We start from the raw sequence: 21081 nt of genomic DNA on the forward strand, positions 1-21081 counted from the left end.
TCACAGGATGGGATTCTGATATCAAAATTAGGTGATAAACCTAAACCAACGTTAGGAAGGAAGCCTTCTATTGCAGTCTAGCCCAGATTCTTTGACCTCCAGGTATTGTTGCTGGCCCACCGTAATACAGAAACATTGTCTCACACTATCTGTGGTGAGAATGCAGAGTACCCTTTTAGGGCTTTCATTATTTAGCTGAAATCCTTCCGTTGGACACAATCAACCCTAGTAGTTGGTCTGGTTAAGAAAAAGTGAGGTGGGCTTCCCTGGTGGCGCAGTGGTTGAGAGTCCGCCTGCCAATGCAGGGGATGCGGGTTCGTGCCCCGGTCCGGGAAGATCCCACATGCCGCGGAGCGGCTGGGCCCATGAGCCATGGCCACTGAGCCTGCGCGTCCGGAGCCTGTGCTCCGCAACGGGAGAGGCCACAACAGTGAGAGGCCCGCGTACTGAAAAAAAAAAAAAAAAATATATATATATATATATATATATATATATATATATATATATATATCTCCAAATTATGTATTTTAAATGTTTTTAAACTTAAAATACACAGCTGTCTATTCATTTTCTAATTTTTTGAGAGGAGGGCACCAAGGCCTTGTTCTGGGTATGGGGCCACTGTATGATTTTCTATATTATCTTTTTTACACAGACTAAATCAATAACTCACCATCCAGTATTTCCAGTTTTTGTTTCTTAAAAGTGCCCAGGGAGCTTGGCATTTAGATTGTTAAAAAGAATTCAACTCCTTCTAGAGCTTTACAATTTGCTTTCAGTCTTTTACTATTGTTTCTCCCACACCTAATATAAATAGCTAAATTTTCTTCCCTCCTTTTTTGTGCTTTTATTTAGCTTCTCCAAAGCATTCATCTTATTTAACTTAGTTGTTGGAGAAACACCAAGTTTGTCTTGTCCTCCCTTTTAATCAATTAACATAATAGATAGTTGAATTATTTAATGATGATAACACACATTCTGAACAGAAGGGAGTAGAAGTAGACAGGCACAGCCAGCAGGCTTCCCGGAGGCATTTGTTGTGCCATGGGCATCTACTGGTGTCTGTTAAAGAGGGAGAGGTGACTGTTTCCAGGAAGTCCTTGGACTTACATCTGCACATGTTCCAAACTCACCTCACTTAATGCAGTCTTGTTCAATTACTTACTACCTTTATGTGATTGGCAGAACACCTGCTGTCTGCCTTGTTAACCCTGGCATTTTTTTTTTTTTTTGTCTGTCATCTTGGCTTTGCAGCCTTCTTGCTAAAACAAAACAAAAAACAAAACAGAAAAAAACCCTCCACTCTGTCCAGCTATATTCTTTCTCATATAGAGTGCTATTGAGGAGGATTATGTAATCTATGCTTTTGGCAAGAAGAAATATTTCATGATAGAAGTCTGAACTGGAAAATGGTCCTTGAAGGCTAGTAAGTGCCCTGGTCCCTTCTATGTAATGTAGTTTCCTTTACGTGTGCTTTGTCTAGGGCTCCACTTCTAGGAGACCAACCCCTTTGGATATGGGGGTTTGTGGACAAGAATGAAGCTTGTCCCATAAGGAAGAAAACCGTAAGGAAGTGTGGGAAGCAGGATGGGGCAGAGATAGAAGCTAAGAAAGGATGGGGCTTTAGGTGAAGTCTCAGTCTCATTTCCATGGTGGGGCTCTGGACCACAGAATGTCTCTTGACTTGAAGCCACCACTGGGGCACAGAGTAGGGAAGGAGTGTAACTGCCAGAACCATAGCTTCCATCACCTAAGGACAAGCCTCTGAAAAAGGCTACAGTGATGTGAACAGGTAGCACTAACTGAGCAATGTGTGCTTGAAAATGAATGGATAAAAGTGATTGCAGGGGATCTGAACAGGTGATTAATGGTCTGCTAACATACAAACTATCGAATATTAAATACGTGGCATTTTTGAAATAGCTACTTTTATTCGGCCCAATTTATGAGGCTCCCTAGATTTTCTTGGCCTCACCTGTTTCCTGGGCTTTTAACTGGTTGGACAAAGGCAGCTCCTTCCCCAGTGCCACTGCCACGTTTCCAAACCTCAGCAGCTGACTCTGCCTCCCCTGGGGAGGCCAACGTCAGCGTGTCCTCCATTGTACCCTGCACAGTGGAAGCTGCAACAGCTACAGGATCCAGACATGACCCAAGGACACTCCCAGAGGCTGCAGTTTCCCTTGCCCCATATTTCCAGATTCAAAGCGTCATCCTGGGAGACATGACATCTGGCTTCCTTAGTGGCTGTCCTGAGGGGCCAGGTGCGCAACCAGGAAGAACATGAAAGTTAAAGCCCCATGGGGTAAACTTTGACCAGTGGAGAAAACCTATAGATAAGTTCCTTTTGTTCTCTTCCTCTGATGGATTGTCCTGAGGTTCTGTGTTTCTGCAGAGGATGCCTGGAGAGCGTCCCCTGTGACTGAGCAAGTGGCTCTGTGTTCTAAAGCTATGGCCAGCAGGGCAACCACTACCTAACATCTGCCTTTCTTCCTTTCTTGTTTCACTCCACTTTTCCTTCACTCTTGCCACTCTGTAGCTGCACCTTTTCACCTCCCCCCAAATGTGTTAGCCCATACTTTTAACCTGGGTTCCAAACAAACCAAGAGCTACTCCCTACACCCGCACCCCACCCCCAAAATGAGCTTGAAGCGAAGACAGTACCTCTAGAGATTCAAAATTTCGACGCAATATATGAATCCTCAAGTGGAGGATTTTAATCGTAAAGCAAGAGGAGATTTTTTTAAGTAAGGAGAAGGTAATCCTAAAATTGTTCTTTTGTTCTTTTTTCTATCTAAACAAAGTCAATCCTATTAAAATTTAAGTGGATGCTGAGGAGAAATCCCTAGGATGCTACAGAGAGTTTTCCTTTGTTATGACTTCTTTCACAAATTGACTCAGTGCCCTGAGCACTGTGGAGAGGCACTGAATTTAAAAACAATGCAGAGGAGAAAGGAGCACCGTGGAAGCCACTTTTCCTGAAGGAATTCATAACGTGAACCGGCATGATTCAAGTGATGTGAAACATTCTTGTTTATTGAACAAGAAAATTAGCCTTCTCTGTGCAGCTGGTCATATCTAGGCCAGCAGTTATGAGGCCAGGACTAGTCTTGAATGTTACTAATGTGCAGGCTAGAGAATCTGACCTGAACACAAGTGAAGTTTGTCATTGTCCCAGTTAGTGCTGATGGCCTCAGTCAATGTGGTCTGTAGCTATTAAGATGAGTATAGGAGTTGCTGTTCTGTTCTCTTTATTTTATGTTGTAGAATGGCCTCAATGTTTTCTTCTGTCTGGTTAGTCTCAGCATCTGGATTTCTTTTTGCCATGTTTCATTACAGAGGCTGCTTCTCTTTGCCTTTCTCCCCCACATCTGGAACCCAGCCAAAATGTACCAGAACAAGACACTTTCTAACATTTGAGCCCTTTTGTAAAGGGTACTGATTGCAACTTGGGTAGTTTCAGTTTAATCCAAGGTGGAAGATTTCTGCTGCTTTTAGGGAAGAAAATAAATGTCTAAAAATAAAACTTAGGCATAAAAATAGGGCCAAATACTCATTAACTGCCTCACTTAGCTGAATGCTGAAATTATTTCAAAAGCGCTAAATCAAGCATTTGTGTAGAAGAGGTTGAGTCTGTTTTTTTATTCATAATACTTTATCTTAGCTGATAAACGGGTTACTGTAATTTCTCATTTTATCCAAAAGACATGAATTAACTAGTATTCAGGGGCCTAACTTTCAGCTCATGCTGACCCTTGAGTTGGAGCACTTGTGTTCACAAGCCTTTTGGAATGTATGCTGTGGGCTGTTATGGTAGAGGCTGGAGAGGCGGGCAGGACCAGGAGTCAGGGTATTATCCATCCAAAGCTTGGTAGGCTAGGGTTAAGAATTTGATCCGAGTGTGGCTGGAAGTCTCTGAAGGGATTTAATTAGGAGGCTGTTGTAGACTCATTTATATTTTTAAGGTATAACCTCGGATGCTGTGTTGACAGTGGATTATAAGGAAGCAAGGGTAGAAGAGTGGTATGCATCCAGATAACTATTTTCGATATCCAGGTACGAGATGATGGTGGCTTTGGAGTAGAATGGTAATGGTAGAGTTGGAGAGAAGTGCACAAATAATGGAGTTTTGTTAATCCATTAACAAAAAACCGGTTAATGGATTAGATATGGGACATGAGGGAAAGGAAGAATCAAGGTTGATTTCTAAGTTTCTGGACTAAACAGCATGGAGGATATTGAGATAAAGACTGGAGGAGAAATAGGGTAATTTTTATGGTCTTGTTCAGGGTGGAGAACGATGGTAAAGGGAATGAGGTATAAATCAAGGGCTCATGTTTGTTGTGTGATGCCTTTAAGGCATCTAAATGAACAGGTCAAATGGGCAATTGAATATATAACCTTGACTCAGCAGATAAATTTAAGAATCCTTGGTGTACAGATGTCATTCAGAGCCATGAAATACAGGGATTTGTAAGCAGCTCTTTGCAGGAAACCTCACTTAGCAGGAAACACCTTTGTCTTGTCACTTTAGCAGAGCTATATTGTAACTAATCTTAAACCAGACACCCCCGTGCTCTGCTCATCTCCAGCCCAAGCACACCTATCAAGTCTTTGGATCACACAATACCTTGCCTAATCTGTTGGTTCTTTCCGTAGATCAAATAAGTAGAAATGAAGGATAAGTAATTAACAGATGACCAGCTCTCTTCCCTAGCTTCCCCTTCAGTAATCTTGTGAACAAGGCAGCATCTAAAGAAAGATTACAAGAAGTCGAAAAGCCTGCACACAAGCCTGTACACAGTCAGGGATGGTGACGACTCTGACCCCCTATCTCAATGATTCACTGAAATTACTTCCCTTTTTCCCTTTAAAAATTTTCACGGCCAAGCAGAATCTTCGGAGTTGGTTTTGGGAGGACATGAGATGGCCTTCTTACCAGATTGCTGGCTTTCTGATTAAAAGCAGCTTTCCTTTCTATCAACACTTGGGTTTCTCTCAGGTATTGATTTTCAAGCAGCAAGCAGCCGGACCTGAGTTCAGTAACAGGCTTATCTAGGGAGAGAGTACCATGAAAGTATAAGTCCTGAGAACTTTCTATACTTTCACATAAATAGGGCAAGCAAAGGAGGAGGTCCAGTAAAGGACTAAGGAGGAGCAGCAATGAGGAAGGAAAAACTAGAAGAATGTCGTGGCCCAGAAACAAAGAGAAGAATCCTCCATAAAAAGGATAAGAGCCAATTATGTTGAATGCTGCGGTGAGATTGAATAAGATAAGGACGAATTGTATCCACCATTTTTGGCAACATAGAACTTCTTGGTGATACTAACAAAGGGTAGTTTATGACATGTCATGTAAGCAGGGGCCTGGAGTGGACTGGGGGGAAATTGTAAGGGGGAAATGGGGGTGGCTATTTAGACAATTATTTCACGAAGTTAATAGACCTGAGAAATAGGTATATAGTTAATCCAGAGTCAGAGGAGAACGCTGTATTTTCTCATGTTCTTTTTTTTAAAAATATTTATTTATTTATTGGGCTGTATTGGGTCTTAGTTGTGGCACATGGGATCTTTGTTGCGACATGTGGGATCTTTTGTTGCAGCTCGTGGGCTCCTCTCTAGTTGTGGCACACAGGTGCCAGAGCACGCAGGCTTAGCAGTTGTGACACGTGGGCTTATTTGCCCGATAGCATGTGGAATCTCAGTTCCCTGACCAGGGATCAAACCTGTGTGCCCTGCATTGGAAGGCAGATTCTTAACCACTGGACCACCAGAGAAGTTCCTCTCATGTTCTTAAGATGGGACAGGGCTTCCCTGGTGGCGCAGTGGTTGAGAGTCCGCCTGCCGATGCAGGGGACACGGGTTCATGCCCCAGTCCAGGAAGATCCCACATGCCACGGAGCACCTGGGCCCGTGAGCCATGGCCGCTGAGTCTGCGCGTCCGGAGCCTGTGCTCCGCAATGGGATAGGCCACAACAGTGAGAGGCTTGCGTACAGCAAAAAAAAAAAAAAAAAAAAAAGATGGGACAAATTGAAGTATGTTGCTCATGGGATGGATCTAGTAGAGAGAAAGAACCTAATCATAGAGTAGAGAAGGGATGTAATTACAGGGACAGATTTCTTGAATATAAAAAATGATGTGCGATGCAGAGCAAAAGTGAAGGATTTGGATTTGGGTAAGAGGAGAAGGGGAGGCAGAAAGAGTGGACAGGTGTTAATGGGTTGGTTAAATTGGTGGTAGGGGGGTGAGGGAGCATCCCTAGTTAATTTTAATGAATTAATGAATCAAGAACATTAGCTAAAAGGAGGATGGGAAAAGGGGATATTGGAAATTTCAAGAAAAGGTAGAAAATATCGCAGTCATCATGGAGAATGGGAAGTTGAACCTGTAGTACGAAAGTGGAAATGGAATGCTCCAGAGTTACATTAAACAAGATGGAGTTAATTTTTGCTTGAAAGAGATTGATTAAGTCTTAAATTGTTTTTTAATAGCCTATTAAGGTAAAATGCATTATTATATATTTACATATATTCATAGTAGAAAATGAATTTAATGATTACTTTTAATCTTACTATTCAAGAGATAAGCCTTGTGATATATATCTTTTCATATATTATACAAGCAAATACAACTATAGGAAAAAATATAAAGGTCTTATTTTTATAACTACTACTCTTTTACAAGTTTTTACTTTGCCAAGCACTTTATTTTATTTTTGTTTTATGTTACATTATTTTAATACTATGTTGGTTCCTATTACACGAGAGTGATTTAATATTTCTATTTATTTAAAAATAACCACCATGGGAAGTCTAGTTATGATCTGCCACATTACAAAGATATTACATAATTATGTACTCTATTTCCCCCACACTGTACATTTCATACCATGACTCAATTATTTTGCAATAGGAAGTGTGTACCTTTTAATCTCCCTCATGCATGTCTTTTCTTCCCCCTACTTCCTTCACCTGTGGCAACTACCTGTTTTTTCTCTGTGTCTATAACTCATGCTATTTTGTTATGTTCATTTGTTTTGATTTTTAGATTCCACATATGAGGGAAATCATACAGTATCTGTATTTCTCTGTCAGACTTATTTCCATTAGGAAAATACCCTCTAGTTCCATCCATGTTGCCACAGATGGCAAGATTTCATCCTTTTTATGGCTGAATAATATTCCACTGTATATGTATATCAAAACTTCTTTATCCATTCATCTACTGATGGGCACTTATGTTGTTTGCCTATTGACTGTTGTAAATAATGTTGCAATAAACATAGGGGTCCATATATCTTTTCTAAGTGGTGTTTTCATTTTCTTTTTATTTAGTTATTTAGTTAGTTGCACCAGGTTGTAGTTGCAGAAGGCAGGGTCCTTAGTTGCAGCTCGCAGGCTCCTTAGTTGTGGCAGGCGAACTCTTAGTTGCAGCATGCATGTGGGATCTAGTTTCCTGACCAGGGATCAAACCTGGACCCCCTGCATTGGAAGCATGGAGTGTCATCCACTGCTCCACCAGGGAAGTCTTTGGTGTTTTCATTTTCTTCAGATAAATACCCAGCAGTGGAATTTCTGGATCATATGATAGTTGTACTCTTAATTTTTTAAGGAATCTTCATACTGTTTTTCACAGTGGCTACATCAGTTTCCATTCCCACCAACAGTGCGCAAGGTTCCCTTTTCTCCGCATCTTTGCCAACATTTGTTATTTGTTGTCTTTTTTTAAATTCTTTTTTAAATTGAGGTATAGTTGATGTACAATATTATATAACTTACAGGTGATTCACAATTTTTAAAGGTTCTGCTCCATTTATAGTTGTTATAAAATACTAGCTCCATTCACCGTGTTGTACAATATATCCTTGTAGCTTATTTATTTTATACATAGTAGCTTGTTCCTCTTAATCCCCAAGCTCTATCTTGCCCCTCACCCCTTCCCTCTCTCCACTGGTAACCACTAGTTTGTTCTCTATATCTGTGAGTATGTTTCTTTTTTGTTACATTCAGTAGTTTGTTTTATTTTTAAGATTCCACATAAAGTGATACCATACAGTATTTATCTCTGTCTGACTTATTTCACTTAGCATTATACCCTCCAGGTCAAACCATGTTGTTGAAAATGGCAAAATTTCATTCTTTTTTATGGCTGAGTGGTATTTCATTGTATATATATACCACATCTTCTTTATCCATTCATCTATTGATTGCCACTTAGGTTGCTCCCATATCTTGGCAACTGTAAATAATACTGCTATGAACACTGGGGTACATGCATCTTTTCAAATTAATGTTTTTGTTTTTTTCAGATATATACCCAGGAGTGAAGTCAATGGGTCATATGGTAGTTTTATTTTTAGTTTTTTGAGAAATCTCCATACTGTTTTCACAGAGGCTGTACCAATCTACATTCCCACCAACAGTGTAGGAGGGTTCCCTTTTCTCCACATCCCCCCCTACATTTGTTATCTGTGTTCTTTGTGATGATAGCCATTCTGACAGATGTGAGGTGATAGCTCATTGTGGCTTTGATTTGCACGTCCCTGATGATTAGCAATGATGCGCATCTTTTCATGTGCCTTTTGGCCATCTGCATTTTCTCTTTGGAAAAGTGTCTATTCAGTTCTTCTGCCCATTTGTTAATTGGGTTGTTTGTTTTTTTGATGTTGAAGTTGTATATGCTGTTTATACATTTTGGATATTATCCATTTATCTGTCATATCACTTGCAAATACTTTCTCCCATTTGGTAGGTTGTCTTTTCATTTTGTTGATGCTTTCCTTTGCTGTGCAAAAATTTTTAAGTTTAATTAGGTCCCATATGTTTATTTTTGCATTTATTTCCTTTGCTTTTGGAGACAGATCCAAAAACATATTGCTATGATTTATGTCAGAGTGTTCTACCTATTTTTTCTTCTATAAGTTTTATGATTTCTGATCTTACATTTAGGTCTTTAATCCATTTTGAGTTTATTTTTGTATATGGCATTAGAGAATATTCTAATTTCATTCCTTTACATGTAGCTGTCTAGTTTTCCCAACACCACTTATTAAAGATTCTGTCTTTTCTCCATTGTTTATTCTTTCCTTCTTTGTCGTTGATTAATTGACCATAAGTGTGTAGGTTTGTTTCTGTGCTCTCTATCTGTTCCATTGATCTATGTGTCTGATTTTGTGCCAGTACCATACTGTTTTGATGACTGAAGCTTTGTAGTATGGTCTGAAGTCAGGGAGCATGATGTCTCCAGTTCTGTTCTTCTTCCTCAAGACTGTCTTGGCTAGTCGGGGTCTTTTGTGTTTCCATACAAATTTTAAAATTATGTGTTCTAGTTCTGTGAAAAATGTCCTCAGTATTTTGACAGGGATTGCATTGCATCTATGGATTGCCTTGGGTGGTATGGTCATTTTAACAATATTCTTCCAATCCATGAACACAGTATATCCTTCTATCTGTTTATGTCATCTTCAATTTCTTTCATCAGTGTCTTATAATTTTCCAAGTACAGGTCTTTTACCTCCCTGGGTAGGTTTGTTCCTGAGTATTTTATTGTTTTGATGTACTGGTAAATGGGATTGTTTCCTTAATTTATCTTTCTGATAGTTCATTGTTAGTGTATAGAAATTCAACAGATTTCTGAATATTAATTTTGTATCCAGCAACTTTGCCAAATTCATTGATGAGCTTTAGTAGTTTTCTGGTTGCATCTTTAGGATTTCTATGTATAGCATCAGGTCATCAGCAAACAGTGACAGTTTTACTTCTTCCTTTCCAGTTTGGATTTCTTTGATTTCTTTGTCTTGGCTGATTGATGTGGCTATAATTCCCAATACTGTGTTGAATAAAAGTGGTGAGAATGGGCATTCTGATCTTAAAGGAAATGCTTTCAGCTTTTCACTGTTGAGTATGATGTTAACTGTGGGCTTGTCATATATTACTTTTATTGTGTTGAAGTATGTTCCCTTTATGCTCACTTTCTGGAGAGTTTTTATCATAAATGGATTTTGAATTTTGTCAAAAGCTTTTTCTGCATCTATTGAGATGACCATATAGTTTTTATTCTTCAAATTATTAAAATGGTATATCACATTGATTTGTGGATATTGAAAAATCCTTGCATCCCTGGGATAAATCCCATTTGATCATGGTGCGCAATCCTTTTAGTGTATTGTTAGATTTGGTTTGCTAATATTTTGTTGAGGATTTTTGCAAGTACGTTCACCAGTGATATTGGCCTGTAATCTCCTTTATTGTGATATCTGTGACTGGTTTTGGTATCAGAGTGATGCTGGCCTCATAGAAAAAGTTTAGAAGCATTTGTTCCTCTGCAGCTTTTTGGAATAATTTGAGAAAGATAGGTGTTAACTCTTCTCTAAATGTTTGGTTGAATTCACCTGTGAAGCTATCTGATCCTGGACTTTTGTTTTTTGGGAGTTTTTAAATTACTGATTAAATTTTATTACTGGCAATAGGTATGTTCATATTTTCTGTTTCTTTCTGGTTCAGTCTTGGAAGATTGTACATTTCTAGGAATTTGTTCATTTCTTCTAGGTTGTCCATTTTATTGGCATTTAGTTGTCCACAGTAGTCTTTTATGATCCTTTGTGTTTCTGTGGTATTGGTTATATCTTCTCCTCTTTCATATCTGTTTTTAATGATTTGGACCCTCTCTTTTTTTTCTTGATGAGTCTGGCTAAAGGTTTATCAATTTTGTTTATCTTTTCAAAGAACCAGCTCTTAGTTTCACTGATCTTTTCCATAGTTTTTTTTTAGTCTATTTCATTTATTTCTATTCCAATCTTTATGATTTCTTTCCTTCTACTAAATTTGAATTTTCTTTGTTCTTTCTCTAGTTGCTTTAGGAGTAAGGTTAGACTGTTTATTTGAGATTTTTCTTGTTTCCTGATGTAGGCTCGTATCACTATAAACTTCCTCTTTTAACTGCTTTTGCTGTGTCCAATAGACTTTGGATCCCTGGTTTTTCATTTTCATTTGTCTCCAGATATTTTTTAAATTTCCTCCTTGATTTCTTCAGTGATCCGTTGGTTGTTTAGCAGCATATTGTTTAGCTTCCACATGTTTGCTTTTGCAGTTTTTTTTTCTTGTAGTTGATTTCTAGTCTCATAGCATTGTGGTAAGAAAAGATTCTTGATATGATTCAATTTTTCAAAATTTACTGAATCTTGTTTTGTGTCCTAGCAGGTGATCTATCCTGGATAATGTTCCATTTGAACTTGAAAAATCTGTATAATCTGCTGCTTTTGGACATAATGTTCTCTCTGTATATATATCTTAAGTTCATTTGGTCTAATATGTTTTCTTATTGATTGTCTGTCTGATCTATGCATTGAAGTAAGTGGGGTGTTAAAATCTCCTACTGTTATATTACTGTCAGTTTTTCTCTTTATGTCTGTTAATATTTCCTTTATCTGTTTAGATGTCCCTGTGTTGGTACATATATATTTCAGTTGTTATATCTTCTTGGATTGATCCCTTGATCACTATGTAATATCCTTCTTTGTCTCTTGTAACAATCTTTATTTTAAAGTCTATTTTGCCTGATAGAAGTATTGCTACCCTGCTTTATTTGATTTTCATTTGCATGGAATACTTTTTCCACCCCCTCACTTTTGGTCTGTGTGTGTCTTTAGATCTGAAGTGATTCTCTTGTAGGCAGCATATATACAGGTCTTATTTTTGTATCCATTCAGCTACTCTATGTCTTTTGACTGGAGCATTTAGTCCGTTTACATTTAAAGTAATTGTTGATATGTATGTTCTTATTGCCATTTTGTAATTGTTTTGGTGTTGTTTTTGGTTCCTTCCTTCTTTTGCTCTTGTCCTTTGTTATTTGATGACTATCTTTAGTCTTATGTTTGGATTCATTTCCCTTTTGTGTGTGTTTATACATTATAGATTTTTGGTTTGTGGTTATCATGAGGTTTATATATAACAACTTATATATGTATCCATGATTATTTAAAGTTGCTGATCTCTTAAGTTTGAACACTTTTTAAAAATATAAATTTATTTATTTGTTTTTGGCTGCATTGGGTCTCCATACAAACTTAAAATTTTTTTTTCTTTTTTTAGATTAATTAATTTCTTGGCTGCATTGGGTCTTTGTTGCTGCACGTGGGCTTTCTCTAGTTGCGGCGAGTGGGGGCTACTCTTCCTGGTGGTGCGCAGGCTTCTCATTGTGGTGGCTTCTCTTGTTGTGGAGCACAGGCTCTTGGCACGCCAGGCTTCGGTAGTTGCAGCACGCAGGCTCAGTAGTTGTGGCACACAGGCTCAGTTGCTCCACGGCATGTGGGATCTTCCTGGACCAGAGCTCGAGCCCATGTCCCCTGCATTGGCAGGCGGATTCTTAACCACTGCACCACCAGGGAAGCCCTGAACACATTTTAACAACTGTAACAACCTTGCATTTTTATTCCCTCCTCCATGTTTACTGTTTTAGCATAATATTTTACATATTTTATTTTGTGTATCCCTTAACTATTCATTGTGGATATAATTTTACTACTTTTGTCTTTTAGTCTTCCTCCTAGCTTTATATGTAGTTGATTTACTACCTTTACTGTTTACTTGCCTTTTTGAGATTTTTCCTTTTGTAATGTTCATACATGACCTTTTCTTTCTGCTTGGTGAAGTCCCTTTAACAATTCTTATAAAGTTGGTTTTGTGCAGCTGAGCACCTTTGCCTTTGTTTGTCTGTAAAACTTTTGCTCTCTGCTTCAGATCTAAATGATAGCCTTCCCTGGTTGAGTATTCTTAGTTGTAGATTTTTCCCTTTCATCACTTTAAATATATCACGCCACTCCCTTCTGGCCTGCAGAGTTTCGGCTGAAAAGTCAGCTGATAGCCTTATGGGAGCTCCCTTGTACATCACTTGTTGCTTTTCACTCACTGCTTTTAATATTCTTTATCTTTAAATTTTACCACTTTTTCTTTTTCTTTTTTTTTTTGTGGTACACGGGCCTCTCACGGTTGTGGCCTCTCCCATTGTGGAGCACAGGCTCCAGACGCGCAGGCTCAGCAGCCATGGCTCACGGGCCTAGCCGCTCCACGGCATGTGGGATCTTCCCAGACTGGGGCACAAACCCGTGTCCCCTGCATCGGCAGGTGGACTCTTAACCACTGAGCCACCAGGGAAGCCCTAAATTTTACTACTTTAATTGCAGTGTGTCTAGGTGTGTTCTTCTTTGCGTTGATCCGGTTTGGGACTCTCTGTGCTTCCTGGATCTGGATGTCTGTTTCCTTTCCCAGGTTAGGGAAGTTTTTAGCTATTATGTCTTCAAATATGTTCTCTGTCCCTTTCTCTCTCTCTTCTCTTTTTGGTACCCCTATAATGTGAATATTAGTGCATGTGATATCCCAGATGTCTCTTAAACTGCCCTCATTTCTTTTTACTCTGTTTTTTTCTATTCAGCTTCAGTGATTTCCACTACCGTTTTCCAGTTCAGTGACCTGTTTCTCTGTATCATCTAATCTACTATTGACTCCTTCTAGTGTATTTTTCATTTCCATTTTTGTATTCTTCACCTCTATTTGGTTCCTTTTTATATCTTCTAACTCTTTGTCAAAAACTTCTGACTTTTCACTCTCTTCATCCATTCTTCTCCCAAGTTCTTTGAGCATCTTTATAATCATTCCCTTGAATTCTTTATTGGGTGGATTTCTTACCTCCACTTCACTTAGTTTTCTTCTGGGGTTTTATCTTGTTCCTTTGTTCAGAACATACTCCTTCGCTGCCTTAATTTGCCATTTTTTATTTCTATGTATTTGGTAGGTTATGTTTCCTGACTTTGGAGATATGGCCTTTTATGGGAGGCATCCTGTGTGTCCCATCAGTGCTGTCCCCTCTGGTCACCAGAGCTGTATGCTCTAGTGGTTCTCCCTTGTGGGCTGCATGTGCCCTTCTATTGTGGTGGGCTGACTACTGTGGGTGGTCTGGTAGGTGTGGCTGGCCCCTGGTCCTGCTGGTTGCCAGGCCTTGTGCTGTGTAGGGACTGCCAGCCACTGGTGGGTGGGCCCACATCATGTGGTGGCTGGCTGCAGAGCCCCAGGGGTCCCTGGGGCTAGTTGTAGCCCACTGCTGAGCAGAGCTGGGTTGTGGGTGGGTGGTTGCTCAGCCAGGGGTCCCAGATATAGTGTCAGCCTACTGGTGGGCATGACCAGTTTTCTGACACTGCTGGATATGGGCTCTATGTTGTCCCAGAGCTGGTATTGGCCTACTGCTGAGTGCAGCTGGATCCTGGGGAGGCTGACTGAAGGGTCCAGTGTGTCTTGTAGCTGGTGTTGGCCAGCTGGTCGGCATGACTGGGATCCAGGGGTGTCCAGAGCAGGTGTCTTCCTGCTGGCGGGTGAGTCCTGGGGCCAGGGTGTCCTGGGAATAGAGCCTGTCAACTGGTGGGTAGAGTCAGTTCCTGGGGTTTCTGGCTACATGGCCCAAGGTGTCCCAGAGCTGGTATTGGCCTGCTGGTAGGTGGGGCAGGAGCCCCAGGGGTTCCAGAGCTGATGCCATCCTGCTGATTTGTGGGCTGAATCCTGATACAGAAGGCTGTGGGGCTGCAGTGGTCATGGGGCTGGTGTCCGCCTGCTGGTGGGTTGGTCCATGACCTAGGGGATCCAGGGCTAATGCTGGCTCAGTGCTGGGCCAAATTGTGTCCTGCAGTCTCTGTCTGCCAGGCTAGGGATCCTGGAGATGATGCTGGTTCTCTGGTGGGCTGTGCAGGGTTTAATTATGGATCATTGGTGGGCCAAGCCAAGTCCCAGGTTTTCTGGCTACAGGGCCTGGGTGTCCTAGAGCTGTTATTGATCATCTGGTGGGCAGGGTGGGAGCCCAGGGGTCCCAGGGCTAATACTGGTCCACTGAGAGTACAGCTGTGTCCTGGGGCCTCTGGTTACAGGGACCTGAAGGTCTCAGAGTTGGTGTTTGGCCTGCTGGTGGGTGCGGCGGGGTCCCAATGGCTAGCTTTGGGGTCTCAGGACTCCCAGGCCTACTGCTGGTGTATATTGGGTGGGGTTGTGTCCTGGGTCCTCTGTTGGGCAGGGCTGTGTCCTGGGGCTGCTGAGGCCTCAGGAGGTCTTGAGGTAGCAGGCCTGCTGGTGGGCAGGGCTGAGTTGCCCCCACACTGGTGCGGACAGGCTGGTGGGTGAGGGCAGGTCCCGTCACTAATAAACTAGAGGGAGAATTCCAGAATGGCACTTGCCAGCATTAGTGTCCTCACAGTAGAACAACCTCCCCAAAATGGCTGCCACCAGTGTCTGTGTCCCCAGGGTGTGTTCCAATTGCCTCCTGCCTCTCTGGGAAGCTCCTAAAGACCAGCAGGTGAATCTGACCTAGGCTCCTTTCAAATTACTGCTTCTGCCCTGGGTCCCAGAGTATGTGAGATTTTGTGTGTGCCCTTTAACAGTGGAGTCTCTATTTCCCACAGCCATCTGGCTCTCCCGAATGTAAGCCCTACTGGCCTTCAAAGTCAACATTTTGGGGGTTCATCTTCCCAGTGCAGGATACTTGGCTGGTGAGGTTGATGTGGGGCTCAGACCCTTCACTCCTTGGAGAGAAGCTCTGCAATTGTAATTATCCTCTTGTTTGTGGATCACCCACCCAAGGGTGTGGGTCATGACCATACCACATCTCTGTCCCTCCTATACCCTCTTTGTGGTTTCTTCCTTATATCTTTAGTTGCAGAAGATCTTTTCTGGTAGTCTTCAGGTCTTTATCATCAATAGTTGCTCCGTAAATGTAATTTTGATGGGCCTGTAGGAGGAGATGAGCCTAGGGTCTTCCTACACTGCCATTTGGCCACTTGCCAAACATTTTAGCTTATTGCTCTGAGAAAGATGGAAACTATTAGAGTGATAATTTTGACATATGGAAAATGTTTTCCCTATTTATTTGTATTTTAATATGTTTTTGTTGCTTTTCCAGTTTTTTAAAGGTTTTTTTTGTTTTGTTTTTGGCTGCTCCACACGGCTTGCAGGATCCTAGTTCCCCAACCAGGGATCAAACCTGCACCCTTGGCAGTGAAATCACCGAGTCCCAACCACTAGACCGCCAGGGAATTCCCTGCTTTGCCCATTTTTATGTAGACATACCTGATATAGAAAAGTATAGCCATGTTGAAAAGGCCCTTTTCCGAGGCTATATATTCATTTATTTTATTTTAGTATTTAAAATGTAAAAATGAAACTATAAATTATTAATTTACCAGGTTTCATTTTGATAGGATATTATGAAGGAATCTAACTTTATTTTTTAGAATAGTTTTAATCATTCTTGCATCTCATATCCTACAGCAGATTGAGTACAACTTTGTAATAGTAGAGCTCCCAAATGATTTCTTCAAAATTTTCTTTTAGAGGTTTTAAAGATTATCTATAATCCCATCACTAGAGAAAATCAGTTCTATTTACTTACTTGAATTTATATCATGTGTGTATGCATTTTGCCATCTATATTTTCTCACTTTTTTTAGTTTTCAAAGTGCTGTTTGTAAACCATTATTTTAATGGCTGCTTCATAATTTGCACAATTATTGGACTTAAGAATATGTTTTCAGGTTTTGTTTTGCTGTTTTTTTAATGTGTGATTATAAATAACACGATAGTTAACACCATTGACATTTAATATTTAATTGAATTTATTTTTAGTATATTTCCTATAAAAGCAATACATGTCCACTGTAGAAAGCTTTAAAAATAACCAACAGAAACTATTATCCAGAGAACCACTATTTAACGTATACCAAATCTTTATTCATTCAACAGCCATTTTTCAGCACCTATTATATAACAGGTACTGCTTTAGATGTGAAACCTGTTCTTCAGTTAACATCCTTCTGTAAATTTAGTGATATGTCATATCAGCCTCCTATGTGCAGAAATGTATGTGCTTTTAAAAAGGGACTATGCTTCTTAAAAGTAGCATTGTAATCTGATTTTTCTCCTGTAACATGAAGAGCTTCTTTTGATGCCACTGAACCATATTTTACAGTATTATGTTTAATGGTTGCAGAAGAATTATTTGTGTGAATGTACTGTAGTTAATTTAATGAATCTCCTATAAGCAGACACTTTAATTCTTTCTTTTCCAATTCCTGTTTGTACTTAAAATCTGTAACTTGTATATTTTGCTTCTCTTTGATAGTATAACTAATATGACCTCCACATGACATGAAGGCAGCTCTGCCTTTCTTCTTCATTCTTGTACCATCTCTATGTGGATCTCAAGGTAAGCACCTTTATAACACACCCAAGTGTCAGTTGTTTGTATCATTAGATAGGAACATGAGCCACAAGGCAAGGGGGCTGTTTCCTCTGTAGCCATAGCTTGTCAACTATTCTAACTTTTCTTCTATCTACTCTAAGGTTCTTTCTAATCTGTTATCTGCTACCAAATATAAAATCACTAGAAAGCCAAGTTTGATTGATTGGTTAATTTGGGTTTTTTTTTAAGTGTAAGCTTGGTACTTACTTGACACTTGACAAAAGGTGTTATCAGCTTTGCTAGGCCCTGTGGCAGGCATTTTAAATTATCCAATGAAATATTAGAGGTGTTTAGTAGAGCAATTAGGGAGGTCGACAAAAACACTCCTTTTCTTTCCCACCTTTCCATGTCTTTCTTCTCAGCTTGATGCCACATTCCTCTAGCCCTTTGTACAGAGATAGACTAAATCTCTCTAAGGCAAAGTGGGACATGGCAGAGTAGAAAGAGCCTCAGAGGAGGGGGCAAAGGAAAAAGACTTTGTGACAAGGCTCTATGAACACCTGATTATCCCATCTCGGGTGGCTTTGACCAAGGTCAAAGGAGTTTAGTCCATTGTCCGTAAGATAAGGTCCTTTCCAGTACAAATATCACAGAATTCATAGATAGGGCATATGATCTACTTAAAATGTTTTGTGAATTGGTTAAAAAATCTGGATACTGCCTTCAATGATTATGAAATGGGTAAGTAGATTTTCTTTGCAAAAACCTGATTGTGATGAGTCCATCTGCTTTATTTAATTAATTAATTAATTAATTTTTTTTAATTTTTTTTATTTTTTGCGGTATGCGGGCCTCTCACTGTTGTGGCCTCTCCCGTTGCGGAGCACAGGCTCCGGACGCGCAGGCTCAGCGGCCATGGCTCACGGGCCTAGCCGCTCCGCGGCATGTGGGATCTTCCCAGACCGGGGCACGAACCCACGTCCCCTGCATCGGCAGGCAGACACTCAGCCACTGTGCCACCAGGGAAGCCCCCATTTGCTTTTTAAAATCACCTTCTGAAGTTGACAGTAAAAAATATATATAAATATATATATATATATACACACACACACACACACACACATATACAAACTTATATATATTAGGAGGATTGGACCTCTACATTTATATCCAGAATAATATTCCTTAACTATATTTTGATGGACTCATAGTATATCCTGAGAGTTGTCTTAAAGCCAAAATAAATGAATCACTTCATTTCCCCTTTTGGACTCCTCCTCTTATGTGCACCCTTTCTTGAAAGTAATGTCTACATATTCCCCACAGACCCCTTAATGCAGCGTTGTCTTCTACATGCTCCAAATATTTCCTAACCCAACCAAGTTAAGTTTATTCTATTCTTTTAGGGTCTGCTGGCTCCAACTAGCTGGATAAACTAATTTGTTATTGTTATAGTAGGTGTTAAAAGTGAATGTGTTCAGGGAATAAAATCAACAGGAATCTTTAATTTATATAATATACATAATTTCCAGCAACTGTAGCAAGCCAGAATCAGAGGAGAGATGAGACTGTTGATCAAGCATGGAACAAAGTTTCTATGCTTTATGCTGTTGTCAATTCTCATGGTTACATTGAATACAACAGATACTCGATTGAAATTGCAGACACTCAAACATAGAGCTTCATGGCTTGTTTCTAGTAATTAGACTAGCAAGTGTTCTTGATAGATGATGTGGTCTGTTAATGATCAGGCTGCTGACCTAGGATAGCTCTTCTAGGTAGTCCTGATATAACCCTTGATAAGCACCCATCACTAACTCTCTTCATAACTGCTCTTGTTTTTAGATACGTTCTTTTTAGCTTCCTTTAGTCATGTTATTATGAGTGAGCAAATAGTCATTGGAAGACTTGATGAAGATGTAGTTCTCCCTTGCTCATTTGAGAGTGGGCCTGATGTTGTAGTTCACTGGAAGAATCAAGATAATTATGTTTACTCATACTACAAAGACAGTGACCAGTTGGAAAAGCAAGATCCCAGATATGTAAATAGGACATCCCTCTTCCATGATGAAATACACAATGGGAATGCCTCCCTATCTTTCAAAAGATTAAAGCTTCAGGATGAAGGAACTTACATATGCTATGTGGGAACATCACATGGAAAAATCATAAACAAAGTGATACTAAAAGTGGGAGGTAAGTGTACATGTAACATTTTACAAAACATGACAATGATACCATTCCATGTTTTCTATAATGCCTTCTTCTTACTTTAATATGCTGTGGGCTTCCTTCCAAGATAATACATACAAACTACCTCATTATTTTTAATGCATAGTGTCTCATAGTTTAGACATGCTATAATCGATGCACCTGTTCCTCCATTAGTAGGTATTTAGGTATTTCTAGTGTTTTATGTTACAAAAAATGTTGTGATGAACATCCTTATATTTAATACTGGGAAATGACCTGAAACAAAAGTATCAGAAGTAAAATTTTAATATGGCACTTACACCAGCAGCATAAGAGTATACATTTTCCCCTTAAGTCTTATCAACACCCAATATTAACCATCTTAAGACATTCTGCCAATATGATAGCTTAAAAATATTGAATTGATTTAAATTATATTTTTCTGTTTTCTAAATGAAGTTAATTGTAATACTATATGCTTTCCTCCTGTTTGTATTAACTTTATTTATCTAATCATTTATTTATTGGGAGGGGCATTTTCTAATGGGTTGTTTTATCTAGCTCTTGTTCTTTCTCCCTCTGTTCCATTTATCTGCTTCAGACCTTGACTCAGAAATCTAAGAATTAGGGTAAACAAAGAATCAAAAAGGCTCTGAGTCAGTACCTGAAGAGTACAAACTGCTGTGTGAGCTCTAGTTTATCAGCTTTGACACCCACATTTTGACTGCTCAGTGAGGCCATTAGATTTTTTTCTAGAATTCTTTCTAGAGAATTGAGCTTGCTAGTTGTTATGTATCCATACATGCTTTTTTTCCCTTGTAGATCACCAGACTATATCTTAAGGTTCTACAGAGTTTTTGCTGTTTTTTCTTTCAGAAACTGCCAAGTTTTGCTCACAAAGCTTAGCTTTTCATTTCATGGGTATTAAAATAATGTATTCTGCACAGATGGACTAAAAAGAAGCTAATGACAGTTCCTCACGTGCCCTTCTTTCTCCCACATAGCTTTTGTCACACCTGTGATGAAGTATGAAAAGAACACCACAGACAGCTTCTTAATATGCAATGTGTTAAGTGTTTATCCTTATCCAATTATCACATGGAAAGTGGATAATACACCAATCTCTGAAAACAATAAGGAAGAAATCGGATCTTTGGGTCCTTTTTATATTAACAGTAGAGTAAATATTACAGGATCAAATTCATCTTATCAATGTGCTATTGAAAACACATTGCTGAAGCAAACATGGACAGGGAGATGGACAATGAAAGGTAGGCTCCACAAGGCTTTCTGTGTACCTGTGCTGTCAGAGATTGGGAGGGAATGGGGTTTGATTTACAGGTTAAGAGAGGAACACAAAGGAAGGAAATGCATTTGCAGCAGTTAGAAGACCAGGACTGGAGTCCCAGATCTAACATTACTGGCTCTATTTACCTCAAGCAATCATTTTGACTTCTGAGCACTGTTTCCTCGTTGGTAAAATGGAAGTAATTCTTACCTTGCAAGGTGTTTATGAGTTGCAGGAAAACAATTGTGAAATGGAAAGCAGAAAATACATCCATGAACGTTACTGTATTTCTCTATGGTTCTTCTACGTAGAATTTTCTACCTGCATTGCACTTTAGAAGATCAGAGGAGAAGGAAAGGATACTTGTTTCCCAGCAGGTCACAACCTCTGA

The 21081-nt window shown here is 39.7% G+C and overlaps 1 protein-coding gene across 1 annotated transcript in view; it reads left to right on the plus strand.

Moving 5' to 3' along the window:
* Positions 1 to 21081, plus strand: part of HHLA2 (HHLA2 member of B7 family) — a 149825-nt gene that overhangs the window by 115935 nt on the left and 12809 nt on the right. The window contains exons 3-5 of the mRNA XM_081235837.1: positions 17150 to 17233; positions 19055 to 19405; positions 20407 to 20673. Coding sequence (XP_081091963.1) covers positions 17176 to 17233; positions 19055 to 19405; positions 20407 to 20673 — 676 coding nt within the window. The 5' untranslated portion in view covers positions 17150 to 17175. The remainder of the gene's footprint in view (positions 1 to 17149; positions 17234 to 19054; positions 19406 to 20406; positions 20674 to 21081) is intronic.

The sequence above is a fragment of the Mesoplodon bidens genome (assembly GCF_964165515.1).
Source record: "Mesoplodon bidens genome assembly, chromosome: 5".
Lineage (NCBI taxonomy): Eukaryota > Metazoa > Chordata > Mammalia > Artiodactyla > Ziphiidae > Mesoplodon > Mesoplodon bidens.